Consider the following 22,691-nt stretch of genomic DNA (forward strand, 5'->3'; position numbering starts at 1 on the left):
AAGCAGATACACACACATACAAGATTGATTTTTGCCCTTCTTATTTGGTACAATTTGACTCTGTGGTGTTCTTACCATGTCATAGCTCAAACAAATATCTCTGTGCCAACAGACGTAGGGCATCTGCCTTTGACCGAAACCATGATCATGTTTACACCAGAAAGGTCAGAAGAAAGCAAACTGCTATATATATGTGGTCAATTCATCAAGTGAAAGAAATATGAGCATTTTATGTCACGGACTCTTTCTGTACTAGAAGGAAGACTCGATGCCCTTGCGATTTTGTCTGAAAACTAAATGTAGAATAAACACTTACCCACAACTTCACCAGTGGGTATAAATAATTTCTCTGGAAACACAAATTTCCCCACTTTTGGAGGTTTGGACTGCATAAAAAAATTGCATAGCATCATTTCTAAAAGTGAAAAAATTAAAATAAAATCAACTCTTAATTAGTACCTAACTGAACAGAAGCCACTGCTATCAAATTGATTACAGACTCTTAGAGACCCTATTGGATCCAGGATCCAGTAGAATTGCTCCTTTATGGGAATAGCCCGCCTTGCTTTTTGTCCTGTGGAGCTACTGGTGGGTTTGAATTGCCAACCTCGCAGTTACAAGCCTAACATTAAACCCACGGTGCCTAGTACTAATAAAACTGCTTCACACCTCATTTTCGATGGGCTTTTATGGGCTGGGAGGGCTATCCCTAGGAATGGTGACTGGTAAGAGAAGTGAATGTATTTGCCTTTTTTTTTGCATTTGTAGTTGATGAAATGATATTTCACGACATCATCTGAACAAAGAAAATCCTAATATTTGCCTTGTTGGGAGGTGCCCGTCAGGTGAGTTTGATTCATAGTGGCCCCATGTGACAGCGCAGAGCTGCCTCGTTGGATTTCCTAGTGTGTGAGTTCTAGGGGAGCCCACCACCAGCTCTCTCCTGTGGACTAGTTGGTTGGGTTCGAACCACCAACTTTGGGGCTAGCAGTCCAGTGTTTCCCCATTGCTCCCCAGGGCTGCTAAAAGTCTTAGTAATTCCTTCTACCTAATCATGTGTTTTCTCCATCATAAATATTCAAGGGATGGGGCAAGAGCTACCTTTGGCATGAACGCTGCCACAGAAAAGTCCCAGGGAAATGCTAATCCGTGACTATGATTTCTATGCTCAACCCTTAACACTTACATTTCAGGGGCCACCTGGCCGGTGAGCGAAGTGATGTGTTCTTTCTCTGGGGACAACTCTGGGAAGCAGCTTCCTGGACCGACCCAATCTGACTATGAGTTATAGATATTCTAACCAACGTTTCCTGCACACCCACAGCCTCCAGTTAGAGGTGGGCTGCATCCAATGATCTTTTGATGAAAAGGGATTGGAACAGGGGTTAAAGCAGACATTGAAAGGTTACTGTAGAGGGCACAGTGTTCATACAACCCTCCTTTAATATGTGTGGTGTGCACCTGTGATAAGATGATTCATTACATCGGGCCTGTCTTTGACAAGCTCCATCGTTCAGCCCTTGGGGTTCTGACGGGACAATCCTGCACCCGCCCAGGAAATATAACAAGGTCAGCTTTTTTCCCCCCCTGGGGCGAAGATGGATACAGTTTAGCTTATAACGCATCTTTGTTTATTTTTTATGTAAAATAAAAAGCAGGGTCCCAGACAAGGCAATTCCCTTTCTCCACAGAGCAGGGCAATCCAAGAGGCCACAAACACACTGCTGGGTAAATTCCTGGGGCAGAGAAAAACTTCTCCCTTGCGGTGCATCCTAATAAACAGTAACATTTGAAAACCAAGTATTCTAACCACCAAAGCTGTGCTGTTTAAGTCCGGCCTTCAAAGGAGCTGCCCCGTGACATCAGCAAGATGAACAGCTGGCTGTACGCCTTTAGTGTTGCTAGCATCTTGAAGAGGGGGCTGGCCTCACCTGCAGCCCCAAGAGTGCCCTGGTGCCCGTGATGCAGGCACAGCCGCTGCCGCAGGGATCCACCGTGCTGTCCACGTTCATGTGCTGAGGGATGTTCGCTGGCCCAACCATCGCCAGCAAATCCCCCAGCACAGGAGACAGCCTCGCTTCTGCAAGAGGGAGGGGTGAGGGGCGGCTGCCCTGCCACTGGGCTCATGCAAACACCTTTCCTGAGCTGCATTTTCTTCAGACATTCGCCAGCTGCTTTAGGAAGGCACATCTACATGTCCTAGAGCGATTAGGGAGGACACGTACCCGTTTCCCCCATTACCCGAGTTGGGGCAGGGGGGAAGCACAATTGAAATTTCCTTAAAATTTTTAACTATTGAAAAAACCCAAACAAACAGAATGCCTAGTAACAAAAGGTAACTTCTTCAGTTAAGCTCATCGCATGAGAAATAAAAATAAAGAGATATAAAACAACATTCTAGGGAAAGGCAAAAAAAAAATCAGAAATCTTGCCTCTAAAATATAGAAACACCTCCCAACGCATCTTCCACTCTTGACATTGCTAGTAAACATTATTTATTTGCCTCGAATGGATTCGGTTACATATCACTGTCATGCAAAAGAAATTCATTTCCTTTCCAAGTTCAGTCTGCCATAAAAATTCACTCTCGTTTCCATCCCCCACTCACCTGTCCTTGCGCATTAGTAACTAGTTGACCTGTGACCCCCTGAAGGCTGGAGAGGGCATTGCCAAAGGCCTGTGAGCTTGCTACGGAGCCCAGGGCTGCTGCTGCCGCAGCCGCCGCAGCCTGACTTGCTAGTGGATTATTAACCAGCTGCAAAGAGAGAAAAGATCAGGGTGAAAACCACCAAGAGGCAGAGGCAGAGGCACAGCACAGGGATACAACATCACCCGGAGGAGGTCCATCTCGCCCCAACTCGCTCATGCAAAGGGCGGGGCACCCACTGGAGGAGGCTCGGTGATCATTCCCTCAGGGCTGGAAGGAAAATGACTCTTCACTAACCACTGGGCTGCTTCGTGGAGTCTGGGTACAGGACCAGTCCCTGGAGGGAGCGCGTCTTGCTTTAAGGGCTCTTAGGGTCTTTTCAGGTGGAGGGTTAAGACTTTTTTCGGAGAAGTCCCTGGATTTTGGTCTCCATCCTAAATAAAACTATGAGGAAATGGCTACTTTTCTTGAGGTAACCAGATAGACTATGGGATAAACAGGATGGGAGAGGTAGGAAGCATGAAATGGATTTTAAAGCTTTCTGAGATCATCTCCCTTGGAGGCGCCCTGGTGGCATAGTGCTTAAGCCTTGGGCAGCTAACCACAAAGTCAGCAGTTTGAAGCCACCAGCTGTTCCTCGAGAGAAAGATGAGGCTTTCGACTCCTGTTTAGAGTTACAGTCTCAGGAATGCATAGGGCTGTTCTACCCTGACCTGTACTATGAGTCCAACACAACGTGATGACTGTGTATTTTGCTGTTGTGGGGGGAGGGCTTGTGAATTGCAGTTTCTTATAGGGTCATGAAATAAGGCATATATGTCACTTCTTTTGTCAAAGGCAGAAGGAAACCAAAGTAGCAATGAAATCTCTGATCTCTGTTCTCAGAGGATGAATTTAGGTTTTTTGTTTTTCCTTTTTTAAGGGTTTCACCCTGGCCATGAGCTTCAAGGCCATCATGGGATCGAAGGCCAAGGAGAAGAGTTCTTTAGTGAATAGTCAGGTTGACAGGCCTGCCTTCTACTTTTTTTCTGGAACAGGAGCAAATAAGGAGAGAATGTGACAAGAGAGAGAAGGGGAGTGCGGGGGAGAAACCTGTTCAGGGAGAAGTTATGGCTGCCAAAATCTGCTTTTCCATGGAGACCAATTCAATATTCTTTATCCTGCCAATTTTCCACGCCACAGGTTTTCAGGTCTTCTGACCATGAGGCAGAAGTGTGGCTTGAACTAAAATCTGCATTTAGGTTAATGACTAGATATAAATTCAGGAAACATTTAAACTATTTTCACAGTATTGGTTTTGATACATGAATTTCATTTGTATTTATTCTAGGGTGTTATTTTTTCTCATATACTTTCTCTCAAGTACAACAATTGTTGTGCATAATAATGCATTCTCCATGAAATTCCTGTATTTTTGCAGAAATGTGCCAAGACTAAGGCTTGGTGGGAAAAAAAGGATTGTCATACTTAAATCAAATCCTGAAGTTCTTCTAAAAATGCCTCTTTCTGTTTCTCTTCTATTCTTTCTCCATTTTGTTTCTGTGTCTCCTCTCTCTTTCTTCCTTGCTTCTTCTTTCTCCCCTCAGAATAGTACTCAATTCCTTTGGAAATTTGCCTAGAGCCTATATCATCTGATGAGGAAGGAAATACTGTCAGAGGAAGCATCAAAAGATGAGGATTTAATAATTCTTTTTTATTAATGTGGTATGCTTATCATATTGGTTTCATTATTCATTTATAACCAAATTTCACATAACTAATTCTATGATGATTTCATTGACCTAGCATTTTTTAAGAAATAGAAATCCATTTAAAACTCATTATTTTATGTGTCTTTTACCTTTATCTCTCTCTTAAAGGCAATAATGACTTTCTTTTTAAGGATAAAAAAAATGCTCATTCATCAGTCTAAAAAGTAACCCTGTCTTATCCCAGATTACCACCATAGGATTTCAAATGCAGGTTGGTCTTGAGCTTGTTTTTTGAGTATGTTTTTTATTGTGTGGATGAGGTAAGTAAACAATGTGTCCTTTTAACAGCTAAAAGCTAAGAGTTCATATTATGTCCTATTTCCCCCCACTCCTGAGAGACCATGTGAGGTCCAACTTTCCCATAGGATTAGTACTCAAACCCCATTGCTGTGGAGGTCATTCTGCCTCATGCTGACCTTTGAAGGTGAGTGGAAATTCCCGGTAGACAGTCCAAAGCTGTCATCTTAATGGAAGCAGAATCTTTCATGGACTGACTGGTAGTTTCGAACCACGGACCTTTCAGTTAGCAGAGGAATACTTTAACCACTGAACTCTCGGGGCTCCTAATGATAAGTATCCCAAGCCCCAAACTCACTGCCATGGACTCTATAGGACAGAATAGAACTGTTCACTATCATTTCTAAGGTTGTAAATCTTACAAGGCACAGACTGTCTTGTCTTTTCCCCCAGGAGTGACTGATGTATTTGAAATGCTGATCCATACTGTTAGCTGTCCAACGTCAGTCCCTCTATACCACCAGGCTTCATTTAAGATTAGTACTCAAAAAAACCGAACTCACTGCCATCAAGTCGATGCCAACTCATAGTACAGATACTGCAAATTGGTATACCATTATAGGGTCGTTTGATTACTCTTGTGTTTAAAAAAACAACGAAACCCACTGCCATAGAGTTGATTCTGATACACAGTAACTCTAGACAGGGTTTTTGAAGCTGTCAATCTTTAGGGAGCAGATAGCCCCCTCTCTCTCTAGAGAAGCAGTCGGTGAGTTTGAACTGCTGACCCTATGCTTGCCTGACAGCGCCACCAGATTGCTTCTAGGCTTACATTTCCTTAATGCAACCTAACCTGAAATCATAATGAAATGATTAAATTTTAGGAATATCTCTAAATGAACTTCTTAATCATCAAAGAGAGATTAAATTGCAAGCAGCTAGGTTCTAGTGTCAACTATGTTGTTTTGTCCAGACGTTTGGGCAGGCAACTTTCTAAATCAGTGTACACAAAAGCTCTTTGAGAAAGATAGTGATTCTTATTTAATGAAAAGTATTAAGACAAAATGTTTTTTAGAAAGTCTATCATCTAGCTCAATCTGAATTTAATATGGGAAATGGTAAAATTAATCTGATACAATACACTAGTGTAGATGATCAATTCCCCACATTTAAGATATAAACACATTATTGTTCAGTTAGAGTTCCATATCTTTGCTATAAATTCAAGTATTGTATAAAGGATAAGCTATCATTCTGAATATAAACTAATAATTAGAGTATGTATTTAAAAGCTGGTTTTTAAGCCTCTGTGTGAGGGAACTTTTTATTTGTTTTTAACGTTCATTTCCTCTGTCTTCCAGACCCTAGGTTGACATTCAATTTGTTCCACTTTTTGTTGTCCTGCCTTCTTAATGGAGCAAGTGCCAACTCCAATGCCTCTGTAACATCTTACCCCACAATCTACTGGGTCTTTGTGAAAGACACATGTACTCTGGTGAGATGTGTTGCTGGCCCCTGGAACCGGAGTGACAATGAAAGTCATGTGAATGTGGTCTCTACAGAGAGCATGTAAGTCTTTGTGTAAGCTGACAGCATTTCAGGTGGACCACTGGAGTTATTGATGGATGCATCTTCATAAATATCTTTTGGCTCTGCTGTCTGTGACTGCCAGGGCAGGGGTATGCTAATATGCATTGAGATATGTGTCAGGGAAGGGGAGGGAAACCATACATGTTCTCCTTATCACCTCGGGTCATGTCACCCTGTATTGTCCCTAGTCATGTCATATTGGGAGTGTTTCTATCAGTACTTCTTCTTGACTGGAGACCCAGGGTAGAGCTGGACTGGAGGGAGCCCAGACACAATAAATGCACCTACGATCATGTTAACATTCCAGGATCAACTGGCTATCTTAAAGTTGCTGCCAAGTGTATGCCTCCAGAGCGTTTACCGCCAATCTGCCTACCTAGCAATGGATGGCACAAGTGAAATCTGATCAATTAGAGAGTTGTATTTTCAACATACCAACTAGAAAGACCTATTGAACATGGGTGCAAGCTTTATTTATAAATGTGAAAGCTCTCACAACAAAACTTTGCCTTGGGCTCGTGTATCCACCCATGTCTGTCAGCTTGTCATCCTGTGGTGACTTGCATGTTGCTATGATGCTGGAAGCTATGCCTCAAGTAGTTCAACTGCCAGCAGGGTCACATCTATGATCGACAGGCTTTAGTGGAATTTCCAGACAGAGACAGACTAGGAAGAAGGAGCTGGGGATGTACTTCTAAAATAACTGACCAGGGAAAACCATATAAATAGCAGAGACCATTGTCTAACTGATGGAACATGAGTTCCACAGGCTGAGAGGTATTCAAAATATAGCCAAGGAAGAGCTGCCTCTTTAAAGTAGAGTCACCTTTCATGATGTGGATTGATAAAAGCTTTAGGGATCTTCATTTGCTTATTTGGCAAGACTCAGCTGAGGAGAAAAAGTTGCAAACATCCACTAAAAATCAGAATGTTGAATGCACAAAATATGAATCTAGAAAAATTTAAAGCCCTCAAAAATGAAAAGGAATGAAAATAATCAATATCCTACTTAGGTATTACTGAGATGGACTGGACTGGTGTTGGCCATTTTGCATTGGAAAAATCATATGGTGTACTATGCCATAAGGAAAACTTGAAGAGGAATGGCATCTTATTTATCTTCAAAATGAACATTTCAAGAACTATCCTCAAGACAATGCTGTTAGTGATAGGATGATACACATATGCTGACAAGGAAGATCAGTTAATATGACAATTATTGAAGTCTAGATACTGACCACGAATGCACCAAATGAAGAAATTAATGCTTTTCAACAACTTCTGCAGTCTGAAATCGATCAAACATGCAACCAAGATGCATTGACAATTACTGGTGATTGGAATGGAATCTTGAAATAAAGAGGAAGGATTGCTAGTTGGAAAATATGGTCTTGTATGGAAATAACATTGGAGATTGTTCATTTCAATATATTATTTCCCCCCAACAATATAAACAATGACTGCACATGTGAACTTCACCAGATGGAATACGCAGGAATCAACTCCGCTGCATCTGTGGAAAACAGACAATGGAGAAGCTCAATATCATCAGTCAGAACAAAGCCAGGGGCTGACTGTGGAACAGACCATAAATTGTTCCTGTTCAAGTTGAAGATGAAACAAAAGAAAATTAAAACACGTCCCTGAGAGCCATAATATATCTGACCTGAATTTAGAGACCATCCCACGGAAAGATTTGATACACTGGATATTAAAAACTGAAGACCAAATGAATTGTGGATGATGTCAAAGATATCATGAAGAAAGCAAAAAGACATTACAAAAAGAAAGAAAAGAGAAAACTGGATGTCAGAGGAGACCCTGAAATTTATTCTCGAATATAGAGTAGCCAAAGAAAACAAAGAAAGGTTGATGTAAAAGAATTGGACAGGAGATTTCAAAGAATATCTTGAGAAGACAAAATATTATCATAAAATATGTCAAGACTTGGAGTTGGAAACATAAAAGGGAAGGATATGCTTTCATTTCTCAAACTGGAAGAACTGAAGAAAAACTGCAAACCTCCAGTTGATATGTTGAAGGATTCTACGGGAAAAACACTGCAAGATGCAGGAAACATCAGAAGATGGAAGCGATACAGAGTCACTGTGACGAAGCCACTTCGGGAGGAAGTATAGGACCAAACACCAGTGGTTTTGAAGGAAGGGAAAATGCAGTGAAGGCAATGGCCAAACAACAAAACCGAAACCAAACCAAAGCAAAACAAAAAACAAGGTTCCAGGAATTGATGGAATGCCAATTGACATTTCAATAAATAGATGCAGAATTGAGAATGCTCCCTCATCTAGCCAAGAAATAGCTGCCAGGTCAATTGGCTGAAGGAAATCCGTATGTGTGTACATTTCAAGAAAGATAATCCAGCAGAATGGAGAAAGTATCAAATAATGCCAGTAATATCACATGTAAGTAAGATTTTGCTGAAAATAACCCATAAACTCCTGTAGCAGTACACGGACTTTTGATTTTGAGGATGGCACAGGGGACTGTCAAAAAACTGGAGACAGACGACATGGAATGAGGACCAGCATAGTAGATGCCTTATGGGTTTGGACTGAAACCAGAGACTACCAGAAAGATGTTTACCTATGTTTTATTGACTATGAAAAGGCATTTGATTGTGTGGATCATAGTGGATTATGAGTAAGAATACCAAATTCTAGAACATTTTGCTCATGCGGAATTTGTATAGATAGACCAAGAGGTAGTCCTTTGAACACAACAAGGGATGCTGCATGGTTTATCATCCCGTGTGTCATGGTTGTATCCTTTCACAATACTTATTCAGTCTGTATGTTGACCAAATCACCCAGGAGGTTGGACTACATGAAGAATTCCGCATCTGGTCTGGAGGAAGAGCGCTTAAGAACCCTGGCGAAGGGCATCATGCTTAGTCAAGTGGTGGGCCAGTAAAAAGAGGAGGCCCCTCAAGGAGGTGGATTGGCAGGTGGATTGGCAGGTGGATTGGCAGGTGGATTGGCAGGTGGACTGGCAGGGTGGCTGGACAAATGGGCTACAGCATAGGAATGCTTCTGAGGGTGGCACAGTGTAGTTCTGTCGAACTTGGAGTTACTATGAATCAAAAGTGACCAAGTGACACCCAACAACATAAATAGGCTCATGTTGTTTCTAAATGAATTCTAGAGCTTGAATTGATTAAGTGGTATTTCTGGAATTCACAGATAACCAACATACCTACTAAATACCTCAATAGGAACATGATTTCTTTAAAAAGCCACACCCTGCCAGGATGGACAGCAGAGAAGTGGGTGAAGGGGGATGTCGGATGGTGCAAGATATGACAAAATAATAAGAATTTATAAATTATCAAAGGCTCATGGGGGAGGGAGGCACGGGGAGGGAGGGGAAAAATGAGGAGTGGACACCAGGGGCTCAAGTGAGGAGCAAATGTTTTGAGAATGATGAGGGAAACAAATGTACAGGAGTGCTTGACACCATGGATGCATGTGTGGATTGTGATAAGAGTTGGATGAGCACCCAATAAAATCATTTAATAAAAAAAGCCACCAGCTGCCATATCCCCCCACCCTTAGAATTTTAGTTAATAAAATAACTGAGAAGAATCTTTAAAAATGGTTTTGTACTGTTTTTAGGCTGCCTCGGAATCTCACAGTCCCCCTCCTTTCGCCAATCATTCGTGTAGTGAGGGCACCAGTTCTTGAAACTGGACTGCCCTCCCTCGTTAGCCAACTGTGAATATAAGTAAGTTAATATCTGTAAGCCTCAAGCCTTCACCTGTAAGTGGGTATAAAACAGATCCAACCCACAGAGTTCTGATGAGATTTAAATGAGATAATGCATGCAAAATTCTACAACAATGTCCAGCATGTATCATGATCTTAAGAAACACTAACTGCTATTAGTACAGTGCACACTGTACATGAGGACTAAAGAATTGATCTTAATTATAATTCACCTCCCTACATACCTCCTCATTTTGGAAATGATGTGAACAAACGTAACAATGTTCTCTACATGGTATTTTTAGTTTGCTCTTTAAAAGGGAAAGTTGAGAGAAGCCATGAGCCAACTAACACGACAATAGAAGAGGTGAGTTTCATGACTTCAGACTAGAGAATATCAGAAAGAAGTATTTGAAACATGGCTAAGGGAACAACAGGTGAACTAAAATCAATGGAGAGAAGGGCGTAGGATGCCTAGTGGGGCTTAATCAAGGGTAATGTAGGAGCAAGGAATTACTAAACCCGAATGAAGGCCAAACATGATGGTGGAACAAGAGGAAAGTAAAAGGAGGTAAGAAAGAGGAAAGAACCAGGAGGCAAAGGACATTTATAGAGGTCTAAATATAGGTATGTATATATATATATATAATGGGGTGGAATAGAACTATGTATTCATATCTATATGTTAAAAATTAAGGTTGCAGATGGACATTGGGCCTCAACTCAAGTACTCCCTCAACACAAGAACACTTTGATCTAACAATTTGGCATTTTGCGATGCTCAACTTTCCAACATGATCACTGAAGACAGAATGGGTGCATAAGTAACTGTGGTGAAGAAAGGGGATGGTGCCCGGATATCATAAGATATAGCATTTGGAATCTTAAAGGCTTGAAGATAAACAAGCGGCCCTCTAGCTGGGCAGCAACAAAGCCCACATGGAAGAATTACACCAGCCTGTGTGCTCATGAGGAGTTGATGAGATCAGGTATCAGGCATCTAAGACCCAGAACAAAATCAGACCTAAGGTGAAATGGGTGGGGGGTATTGTGTGGAGAATCAATGCCCATCTGTAGACAATTGGACATCCCCCTATAGAAGGGTCACAGGGAAGAAATGAGGCAGTCAGGGTGCAGTATAGCACTGATGAAACAAACAACTTTCCTGTAGTTCTTTGGTGCTTCCTTCCCCCCACTATCATGACCTCAAGTCTACCTTACAAATTGGATTAGACCAGAACATGCACACTGCTACAAATGAGAGTCCACGACACAGGAATCCAGGATAGACACGCTCCCCTCACCCCCACTTCCAGGGCCAAGAAGGAGAGCAGAGATACTAGGAGGATTAGGGGAGGGTGTGGGGACAAAGGGGTAATCAATCACAAACATCAAACTGGAATCACTTCTCAGGGGAAAAAACAATGGAAAAGTGGGTGAGGGAGGACAATATAAGAGATGAAAATAATAATCTATAACTTATCAAGGGTTTGTGAGGGAGGGAGAGTGGGGGAGGGAGGGAAAAATGGGGAGCTGATATCAGGGGCTCATTTGAAAATGATGATGGCGGCATCTGTGCAAATGTGCTTGACACACTCTAGGAATGTGTGGATTGTGATAGAGATGTAAGAGCCCCCAATCAAAGTATGTAATACTAAAAAAAAAAAAAAAAAAGAAAAGCAAAAAAAAAATCCCAGAAAAAAACCCATGGATTTACTTGCCGGTACTGGGTCCTCATACTTGAAAAGAGCAGCTGATTCACTGAAAATTTAGTAGGAGATTTGACACTGAGACCGGGTCACAGGAGACAGACCAGGACGAGCAGAGCTTCATCTGTTCTGTTATCTACTGAGTTAGTTTGCGACCTTCGTTAGGCATCCACAAAGACCCACATTTTGCAGTTTTACTTCCTGTCAAAATTTTGTAAATGAATCTCTCCCACAGGTGATAAATTTGATAGGAAGAGCATTAAAAAATCGTTTCCGCACTTGCAATTATTTATTTGAAATATATTGGGTGTCTGTTTAATAAAAAATAAGATTCTTTAAAAAAATCATTTTATTGGGGGTTCATACAACTCTTTTCAGAATCAATACATACATCAATTGTATAAAGCACATTTGTACATTCGTTACCCACATCATTCTCAAAACATTTGCTCTCCACATAAGCCCTTGGCATCAGCTCCTCACTTTTCCCCCTCCCTCACTGCTCCCGCCACCCTCATGAACACTTGATAATTTATAAATTATTATTTTGTCATATCTTACACTGTCCGATGTCTCCCTTCACCCACTTTTCTGTTGTCCGTCCCTCAGGAAGGAGGTTATATGTAGATCCTTATAATCGGTTCCCCTTGTCTACCCCTCCCTCTGCCCTCCCAGTATCACCACTCTCACCACTGGTCTTGCCTGAAGGGATCATCTGTTCTGGATTCCTTGTAAAAATAGGATTCCAACATGGTCCAAATGGAGAATCACTCAGTAGACTATCGGCAGTTCAAATCCACCATGTACTTCAAAGGTGAAATATGAGGCTGCTTCTTTAAAGACTTGCAGTCTAAGCAACCATTAAGGAACAGTTCTACTCTGTGCTACTGGGTTGATGAGAGTTGGAATCGCCTCAGTGTCAGTGGGTTTGGTTTTGGTCCGGAATGAGGCAAACAGTGTGTGCTAAACTACTATCCTAAAACTTGTTAGTTGGAATCTGCTGAGACTCATTACAGAAGAAAGACCTGTCTGCATGCGGTAAAGACTGCTGTCAAGAAAACCCCATGGCTTTACTTTGTAACCACTGTGACACACGGAGAAGCCATGAGTTGCAATTGACTCCATAACCACTGTGTGCAGTTGCTGTTTTGAACTTTGATAATAGAAATAAATGCATCTCCAGTCCTAAAGTGCAGTGGGCTTATCCTTGTTAGCCGTGGACCCTGAATAGTGACAAGAAGGAAGACTTTGCAGGACATCTCCCAACGTCTCTTCAGTGTAAACTAAGGTCACTATGTGACGGAAGGTTATTTTTCCCCCAAGTCTTGCCTCATCTCTCTCATGGCAAGGCTCCTCTCCTGTAGCTTAGTAAGGGATTCTTGGATCTGACCATTAATAGTCACAGAGCTTTTCATGGGCATTTGTTGATTAGATCATTCTTCTGTTCGAAATCTTAGTTACAGAAATATGGCACCATGATGAGGCAATTTAGCGGTGGTAGTCTCTTCTTCCGTTTATGCCAAACACCTAGGACTTCATTGCCTTGTTCCAAGAGGGCCTTACGAATACAGATGACTCCAGTTCTTTCTTGTAAGCATAACTGCCCATGATCTATAGGGTATGAGTTTGGAGCAGCTCTTTTTTGCTACCAGCTTTTTCAATTTAGAACCCAGGATGGGTATGCCACTTGTTTTTAAACGAGGATGTTCATAAATGTTTTACCATGTGTCATTCTTCGTCTATGGTCTGAAATGAGTCAGCACGGATTGCTCATGAACAGGAAAGTACATGGGGCTGTTAGAGGCTATCTACAAGCTTAGGTCCCTGTCCTTTCCTATCACTGTGTTTGTGGGGAAAAAAACCAACAGAACAACGACCCTCCCCCCCCCCACTACCTATCCCGAAAACAAAAACATGTCTCATGGTTCCTTGGGACTCTTTTAACCAAATCAAAACTTGCACTTCTTACCCACAATTGTTTTCTTAACAGGTCAAGGAAAACTCAAGTACACAAATATTGGGAGGGGGGACTGGGGGATTTATTCATTTCAAGGATTGCTTTGATGTGTTTTTTACCCTACTCGTTTTCCCCCTAGTCCTATGATTATTATTGTGCTATAAAATCCTCCTAACAGTTAGAAATCAGTTTTGTGAGTTTTAAAATTGCTGCCTGCTCCCTAACCACTTCCTTACAGAGATAGAAATATGCTGAAGGTTGATCACCCAACTCTGTGATTCCAAACACTCCGTTAACCACTACGGAGGCATCTCTTGGGGGGGGGCTTGATATTCTCCAAGACGATGCTGAAGCACTGTCACATCCTGAAATGCCTTCGTCAATGTGCGGTCATATTCCTTTCAGTACTGCCCCGTAGTTAATTATGTTTTATTTTGATTAAAAGTATGGTAAATATACATATTTCTAAAAATAAAACTAAAAGGAAAGCACTTTCTATTGGGACCCCAAGACACAGCCATTTAGGCCAACAGGAATGTTTTTAGAAGCCAGAATTTCACACATTAATAATTCTAATAAAATTGCTGTTTAGCTGACTCCAATTCATAGTGACTCCCGTGTGTGTCTCCATACCATAGCTGATTTTTCATAAATAGATAACCAGACCTTTCTTGCCCAGTGCTTTTGGGTGAATGGATACCTCTAGTCTCTTGGTTAGCAGCTGAGTATGCTAACCATTTTCTCTTCCCAGAGGCTTTCAGACAGGATTAAAAACTGCCACCACTGAGTTGATTCCACCTTGTGGCAACTCCGTGCATTACAGAGTAGAACAGTTCACAAGGTTTTCTTGGCCGTAACCTTCATGGTAGCAGATTACTCGGTCTGTTTTGTATGGCAACACTGGGTAGATTCAAGTTTGCAATGGTGTTGTGCACCACTTGGGAAGAGACCAGATAAGGACAGGAAGAGGGTGGGTAAGCCTAGTCCTGCAGGAGGTGAGTTGGCCTCACAGTTGTCCCACCCCGAGGTAAAGAAGCCAGTCAAGGCTCTGCTCTTGGCGTAAAGTGGGTCCAAGCCGAGGGAGTCTGCGGCAGAAGAGCTGCAGGTAGTAGCTGTTGAACCACCTTCATGGGGCGCGGGTAATCAGGAATCGGGATGGGACATTACTTCCGGGGAATCAGGAATCGGGATGGGACATTACTTCCGGGGAATCAGGAATCGGGATGGGACATTACTTCCGGGGAATCGGAATGGGACATTACTGGGTGCTGCACGCTTTGTGTCTGTTCCCCTTCACTCATTCCTTTCTTTCTTTTTAAAAATCTTTCATTGTGTTTGGGGTGAAAGTTTACAAGCAAATTAGGTTACCATTTAGCACTTTTTCTTTCTTTTTGAGATTTGTGTGAATGTTTACAGAGCAAACTAATTTGCCATTCAATAATCCATGTACATTATGCTTCATGACACTCATTACAGCCCCCTACAATGTCACCACCCTCTTCCCACTCCCTTCCGGTGTTTCCAGTCTCCATTTGACCTCCTTTCCTACCTTGTCAGTGTCATCCCTAGGATCCTGGGATCTTGCATGGCATGATTAAGAAATGCTAGCACCTTGGTATTGTGGTTAATCTTAAAATCCTGTCTATTGTTTGGTTGAAAGTTGAGTCACAGAGGTGAGTTGAGTTCCAAGCTTGAAGGGTGACTGAGGGCCACAGACTGGAATTCCACTAGTCTCTTAAGAGACCCATGAGCCGGGTCTTCTTCATGCTTTTGAGTTTTGTTTCTTTGTTCTTATTCTAGCCAGGACCTGTTATTGTGATTCAGAACATTTGTCAGCCAGGCATCATCTAGTTCTTCTGGTCTCAGGGTAGTTGAGACTGCAGTTCAACGTCTGTTTGTCCTTTGCATTAATTGTTTCCAACTGTCGGATTATTTTGATGCTTTTTTGCTTCAGACGGTGAAAGACCGTTGACAGTTACAACCAACAGTGGTAAACTGATTACAGTTTGACAAATTGTTAACATTCTCATGGTCTCCATTCTGGTTATTTCATTTCTATGAATCAAGCCCCCTTTCCTTTACCATTTCAACGTTGGTTTAGGAGGGTAAAAAAACCCACAAACCATACAAATGTTGTTTTTTTTTTTAAATTTAAAAAGAGTTCAGTACTCACTGGTGACATTGCTTATTTTCTGATCCAATTGTTTGTTTATTTCTTCACTCAAGAAATAAAGAAAAAATGTGTGCCTATCATGTTTTGGGTACAGAGTGAGGGAGACACTGTGATTAAGATCAACTGACATGCTTACTGCCCACAGAGGGTTGATAGGCAAATGGGGAAAGGATTTTGTTGGGAAGTGAAGGGAGTTAGGAAAAGAGGAGATGGCCAGGGGTCAGTGTCAGTCCAGAAGAAAGGTGGCAATCTGATTCTAGGGGTGTTGGAGGTGATGGGTTCCCAGGGACCTAGGAAGGGTAGCCTTGAGTCTGTACATGTGGACTTGCTCCTAGTTGCTAATGAATGTCACTTGCAATGAATGAACCATTCTGTCTTGGAAAGCACATAGCCAGTACGAGGAAGAACTCTGGAACAAGATTTCCTGCTGGGTCCCAATGCTGAGGCTTACAACCTATAGTGTGATGCCAGGAGAGTCATGCACACTCCCTGTCTCAGGGGCTTCCGTTTTAGGATAATGGAATAACGATCGCAGGAATACCCTATGAGAGTTGCTGTGAGAAACAAACCTGTTAATATACGCCAAACAGCTGTGGCCGGCAGAGAGTCAGTACTCTCTGAGTTCTACGACAATGGTCAGCCCTTCTGGGAGCTTGTGGTCACACTGACATTTCAGAACTGCAGCTTCCCTCGCTCTTAGTCCTTCCATGACTTATCAAAGATGGTCAATGACTTCAGTTTGCATTAGCTGTTTCTACTGTTGGAAGTCTCTTTCCAACTTATGGATGTCAGCCTCCCAGGTTAGACACCACATCTGTGAGCACACTCTTGATGTACAGCCTTCCCTTTCTTTTAGAGCAGTGGTTCTCATCCTGGGGGGTCATGATCCCTTTGGGGGTTGAGCGACCCTTTCACAGGGGCCGCCTATGACCATCGGAGAACACACATTTCCGATGGTCTTAGGAACCCAGACATCGCTCCTCTATCCATCTCTAGGTGGGCCCGTCCACATGCAGATACGCCCACCTATGAGTACCCAGCGTGAACACAATGCTTCAAGACAAAATTTCATTTATTGTCATTAGAAATAAATATTTCACCATATATAATTACATATTGCTTTGTGATTAATCACTATGCTTTAATTAAGTTTCATTTGTAACAATCAAAATACATCCTGAATACCAGATATTTACATGATGATTCATAACAGTAGCAACATTACAGTTATGAAGTAGTAACAAAAATAATGTTATGGTTGGGGGTCACCCCAACATGAGGAACTGTATTAAAGGGTCACGGCTTTAGGCAGGTTGAGAACCACTGTTTTAGAGATCTGTGCCAAGGCATTCAGAGAAAGAATGGTACTATGTTTTGGATTTGTTTCCAGACCATCCATGGTGGGTTATTTGGAAAGGGATGAGGTGTTAAAGGTGAAACAACACAGGGTTTGAGTTGATTACAATCGAAGCTGGGTAGCAGATACTTGCCAGTTTGATTTGCTCTGTTCTCTACTTTTAGGTAAGCTTTCAATATCCCATAATAAACAAGTTTAAAAGTTTTTCTTTCATTAGCTATCCAGTCTTCTCAATTGTTCCACAGAATTTATTAGTATCTGATATGTTATTCAATTATGTGTTTAACTTCTTTATCGCAGCCTCTTGAATGAAAACTTTGCTCACTTCTCCAGCAGTACTTGGCACAGGTGTTTCCTTTCTTGCATCCAATGAACATATGGGTTCTTCAAATGTGCTTTTAACATAAGCTTGCTGCTCATCTAAAAGCTGGAGGTTAAGTCCACTCAGAGGCACCTCAGAAGAAAGGGCTGGGGAGCTACTTCTGAAAAAAATCAGCCCTGGAAATCCAATTGTGCACAGGTGTATGCAATTACCATGAGTCAGCATCAACTTGTTGGCAAGCACTTTGTTCTTCAATATAACAAACATTTCGTCCCTAAGTAAGTGCTAACTAAATGAAGAGAGGAAGGCATGAATAGACGATATTAGGCCTTGGGGTTTGCCTTCCTGACATTTACAAAAAGGAGTAAAGATATTCGAGGCCAGTTTGGAGTCCTTTTAAAAATACAAGATCATAGTTCATAATCTCTCATACCACACTGGGATAATTGGCCAGAGTCTCAAATGTTGGTAGGGTGACCCAGAGTCCTGTCAGTTCCCAAGTGTCATTTCATCATGCAAAATTAGTAGCCCCAAATATAGCATTTTTCTTGTCTGTTCAGGCAGATTTCCACAAGGTTAAAATTGGCACTGAATGGTATTTCTGTACCTGGAACAGTTCAGATACAAAACTCAACAGGAAACTATCTTAAGATGAAGGCTTCGGTTTTCCCTGTTTTTCTCAAACCAAAGCCTTTTGTTGTCACTAGAACTGCAGGCATGGAACTGGCTGGGTCCAGGGCTGGGTAGAGGCTTTATTATGGACTCAAAGCTATTTTGGAGCTGAAGGATAAGATGTAGTAAATTAGAGCTTTTATTCCTTATCATTGGAGTAGAGATGGAGCTGGCGATGTAGCCTGGATCCCCTATTCCAGCTTCCAGGGCTTAAAGCAAAGCATTATAGACTGTAGCATAAGCAGGGATTAACAGGCCTGTTTTTCCAGTTAAGGGTGGACTCTTAAGTGTCCTGGTTGCAAATAATCCTGCTTAGAGGCTTAGGCCATGCACTGCAACATCCATGAAGGTGGTGGCATCTTCTCCATTCATGCAGCCACATTGCATTGGAACTTTTGGGTCTTGGGCCACCTGGGCATTTAGGTGCTTTCTGGGTGCTTGAGCACACTGGGCTCAGGGTCAACAGTAAGGTTCCACTCAGTTGGTTTCATAAAACCTGGGAATCTGCCTGAACAGACAAGAAAAAGGCTGGACTGCATGGAAGGTGATTAGACTGGGCCATTCATGGGCATGGGCGCACTCCTTAGAGAATCTTCTAGAGAAATATCAGAAAGAGGGGGACTCTGCAAGGGCTGTGGTTAAAGTTAGGCAGGATGAGAAGTGAGACCTTCATAGAGGGAGCACAGTGACATTTTGAGGGAGGAAATGGAAATAAACATAGCTGATGACACACTATGATGTGGGAGCAAACTTCAAAGCCCTTCAAAGGCACACATTACTTTTTATTTTTAAATTTCTTGATAAAATCATCATATTCAGAGTTGAAGGGCAAAATTAGCTTTTAATTTAACTCAATACGTGTTCCTTTCACTTGTCTTTCAGTTGGTTATACTGTGGTGGCTTGTGAGTTGCTATGGTACTGGAAACCATGCCACCAATACTTGCGATACCCTGGTGTTCAAGTGTCCGCCCAGCTTCCAAATTAAGAGCAATCTAGGAAGAAGGAGTAGACTTCTGAGGAATTGGCCCCTGAAAACCTTATAAATAGCAACACACTATTGTTGGACATGGTGCCTGATGATAACTCTACCCTCAGGTTGGAAGGCACATAGAAGATGCCTGCCTCTTCCACGTCGAGTTGACCACGCTGAGTGACGTGGGCAGAGCAAAGCTTTGGGGATCTTCCCCTGCTCATGAGGCACAATTCAAAATGAGAAGAAAAAGCAGCAAACATCTATTACTAATCCGAAAGTATGAACCCTGAATCTTGAAAAATTGAAAGTTGTCCCCCCAAAGCTGCAACATGTAAAATCCAATATCCTAAGCATTAGTGAGTTGAGATGGGTTGATGGTGGTCATTGTGAATCAGAAAGTCATATGGTTTACTGTGCCAGGAATGGCCATTTCAAGCAGCAACATATTACTAGTCAAAAACAAAACAAAACAAAAGTCTCAACATCTATCCTAAAGTACAATGTTGTATGTAACAGACTAATATCTATAAGCATACAAGGAAAACCAGGTAACATATTTTTATAAAAAATTACCCACCAACAACTAAAGCTAGTGATGAAACAATTGAAGAATTTACTAGCTTATTCAGTCTGAATTGATCAAAATGCAATCAAGATGCATTGGTTGGGGGGAAATGGGCAGCTAGTAATGACGAGCACAAGGATGAAGAAAAAGTTCTAAAAGTGATGTGGTGATCATTGTGAAACTCTTCTTGATATGATTGAATTGTGTGATATGTGAGTTGTATGCCAATCAAGCGGCTGGAAACAAAAAGATGCATTCATAATTACTGGTGGTTAGAAAGAGAAAGTTGAAAAGTTGAAGACAAAGAGGAAGAATCAGTAGTTGGAAAATATGACCATGGTGAAAAAAGCTGTAGATTGTATGATATAATTTTGCAAGATAAATGACTTTTTTTCAAATTAAAAATACCGTTTTTTCCTTTTCAGTCACATAAACAGTGACTACACATGTGGACTTCCCCATATGGAATACATGGGAACCAAATTGGCTACATCTGTGGGAAGAGTTGACATTGTTTTGGCTCAAAATCATTAGCCAAAACAAAGCGAGGGGCTGGTTGTAGGACAGACCATCAACTGCTCATAGGCGTGTTAGAGAGAAGCTGAAGAAAGTGACAAGCCCATGCGAGCCACAGTCTGAGCTGGAGCACAGCCACTTAAGTTTCGAGACTATCTCAACAGATTTGATGCCATAAAAACTAACGACCGAAGGCCAGATGAGTTGTAAGATGACATAAAAAACCATATATTAAGAAAGCAAATGGTCATTAAAAACAGGAAAATAGAAAAAAAAGTGGTTGTCTGAAGAGACTCTGAAACTTGCTTGGGAATGTAAAGAACCTAAAGTGAATAGAAGAAATGATGAAATAAAAGATCTTAACAGAAAAAATAAGAACACTTTGCGAAGACAAAACTAAAGCTTTATAATGAAATGTACAAAGACCCCGAGTTAGAAAACCAAAAGGGAAGAATACACTCAGCATTTCTCAAACTGAAAACTGAAGGAAAAATTCAAGCCTCGAGTTGAAATATTGAAAGGTTCTAAGGACAAAATATTGAATGATGCAGGAAGCTTTATCAGAAGATAGAACGAATACACCGAGTCTCTGTACCAAGAACTGTTTATCACTGAATCATTTCAAGAGGAAGCATATGATCAAGAACCAATGGTCCAAAGGAAAGAAATCCAAGTGGCACTAATAGTAACAAACAAAACAAAACAAAAACAAGGCTCCAGGAATTAATGGAATACCAATCAAAATGTTTCAACAAGTGGATGAAGTGCTGGAAACACTCACTGCCATTAAATCAATGCTGACTGATAATGACCCCCTGTGGGTTTCTGAGACTGTAGCTGTTTATGGAAGTAGAAAGCCCAGTCTTTCTCCTAAGTAGCTTCTAGTGGCTTCAAACTGCTGACTGTGGGCTTTGCAGCCCAAAGTGTAACCACTATGCCTCCAGGGCTCCTGGAAACACTCACTAGCCTATAACAAGACATTTGATGATAGTTATCTGGCCAATCATCTGGAAGAGATCCATATCTGTACCCATGCCAAAGAGAGGTGACCCACCAGAATGTGGGAATTATCAAACAGTCTCACTCATATTACATACAATTAATTATACTGAAGATAACTCTAAAACAAAGGCTGCAGTACATCAACAGGAAGTTGCAATTCAAGCTGGATTCAGAAGAGGATGAGCAATGAGGGACATCGTGGCTGAAAATAGGGACTATTAGATGTTTACTTTTGTTGTATGGACTATGTAAAGGCATTTTATCATTAAAAATAAACAAAAAAATTATAAATAACATGGAAAAGAATGGGGAATTCAGAACACTTCATTGAGACCTCTCTGCAGAACACGGGGCAGATGTTGGAACAGAACAAGATGATTCTGCAGGGTTTAAAATGAGGAAAAGTATGTGTCAGGGTTGAATCCTTTCAACATTTTAAATCAATCTTTATGCTGAGAAAATACCTGAGAAACTGCACTATATGAAGGAGAATGTATCAGGATTATAGGAAAACACATTGACAGCCTACAATATGCAGATGACACAGCCTTGCTGAAAGGCAAAGAATTTGAAGCAGTTGCTGATGATCAACGACTAAACCCTTCCGCGTGGATTATAAACCAATTTAAAAAACTTAGCAACTGGATCAATAGACAACATCGTGATAAACAGAGAAAAGATTGAAGTAACAAAGAATTTCTTTTTCCCTATATCTACAATCGCTGATCATGGAAAAATAAAGAAATGAAATGACACATTTTTGGAGGGGATAAATCTGCATAAGACCTATTTAAAAATTTTAATAGAAAGGACATCACATTGAAAACTAAGGTGTGCTTGACCCAAGTCATGGTGTTTTGAATGGTCCCATGTGCTTGGGAATGATGGAAAACGCATAAAGAAGACTGGAAAAGAAGTGATGCATTTGAATATTGGTGATTGCGAAGAATCCTTAACGTACCACGGACTGCTGGAAGAACAAACACGTCTTGGAGGACGTACAGTCAGAATACTCCTTAGAAGTGAGGATGGTGTGACATCATCTAAGGGACTTTGGACACGCGGTCAGGAGACCGGGGCTAATTCCTAGAGAAGAAAACTATGCTGGGTAAAGTAGAGGGTTCGTGAATAAAGGGAAGACGCTCCAAAAGATGGGCCAACTCAGTGGTTGTAACCACGAGCAGTGCTCTCTCTCCCAAGGGTAACAATCACTGAGGCTGGCACAGAGCCTGGCCGTGTTTGCTTTTGCTGTATTTAGGGTGGGAGCTCACTCGATAGGCGCTAAACACAGATACATGTTTGGTTTTCAGCATTACAGAGAAACACCAACTCTAAATCAGATTTTATATGGAAAAAATATTGTTACTACAAGTCTGCACATCTCATTTCCTTTTCTGTCTAGTCCCCCATTTAATAACCTGAAAATCTTTCTTTTCATTGAGTTTCATGCTATTTTCTACCTACATGCTATAATGCTATTCTTACCAATTGCCTAGC

General features: G+C 41.5%; 1 protein-coding gene across 3 annotated transcripts in view; it reads right to left on the reverse strand.

Moving 5' to 3' along the window:
- Positions 1-22,691, reverse strand: part of POU6F2 (POU class 6 homeobox 2) — a 618,450-nt gene that overhangs the window by 63,260 nt on the left and 532,499 nt on the right. For all 3 annotated transcript variants that reach the window (XM_075557538.1, XM_075557540.1, XM_075557539.1), the window contains exon 6: positions 2,609-2,755. In XM_075557538.1, the coding sequence (XP_075413653.1) occupies positions 2,609-2,755 (147 nt within the window). The remainder of the gene's footprint in view (positions 1-2,608; positions 2,756-22,691) is intronic.

Source organism: Tenrec ecaudatus, chromosome 9, assembly GCF_050624435.1.
Source record: "Tenrec ecaudatus isolate mTenEca1 chromosome 9, mTenEca1.hap1, whole genome shotgun sequence".
NCBI lineage: Eukaryota > Metazoa > Chordata > Mammalia > Afrosoricida > Tenrecidae > Tenrec > Tenrec ecaudatus.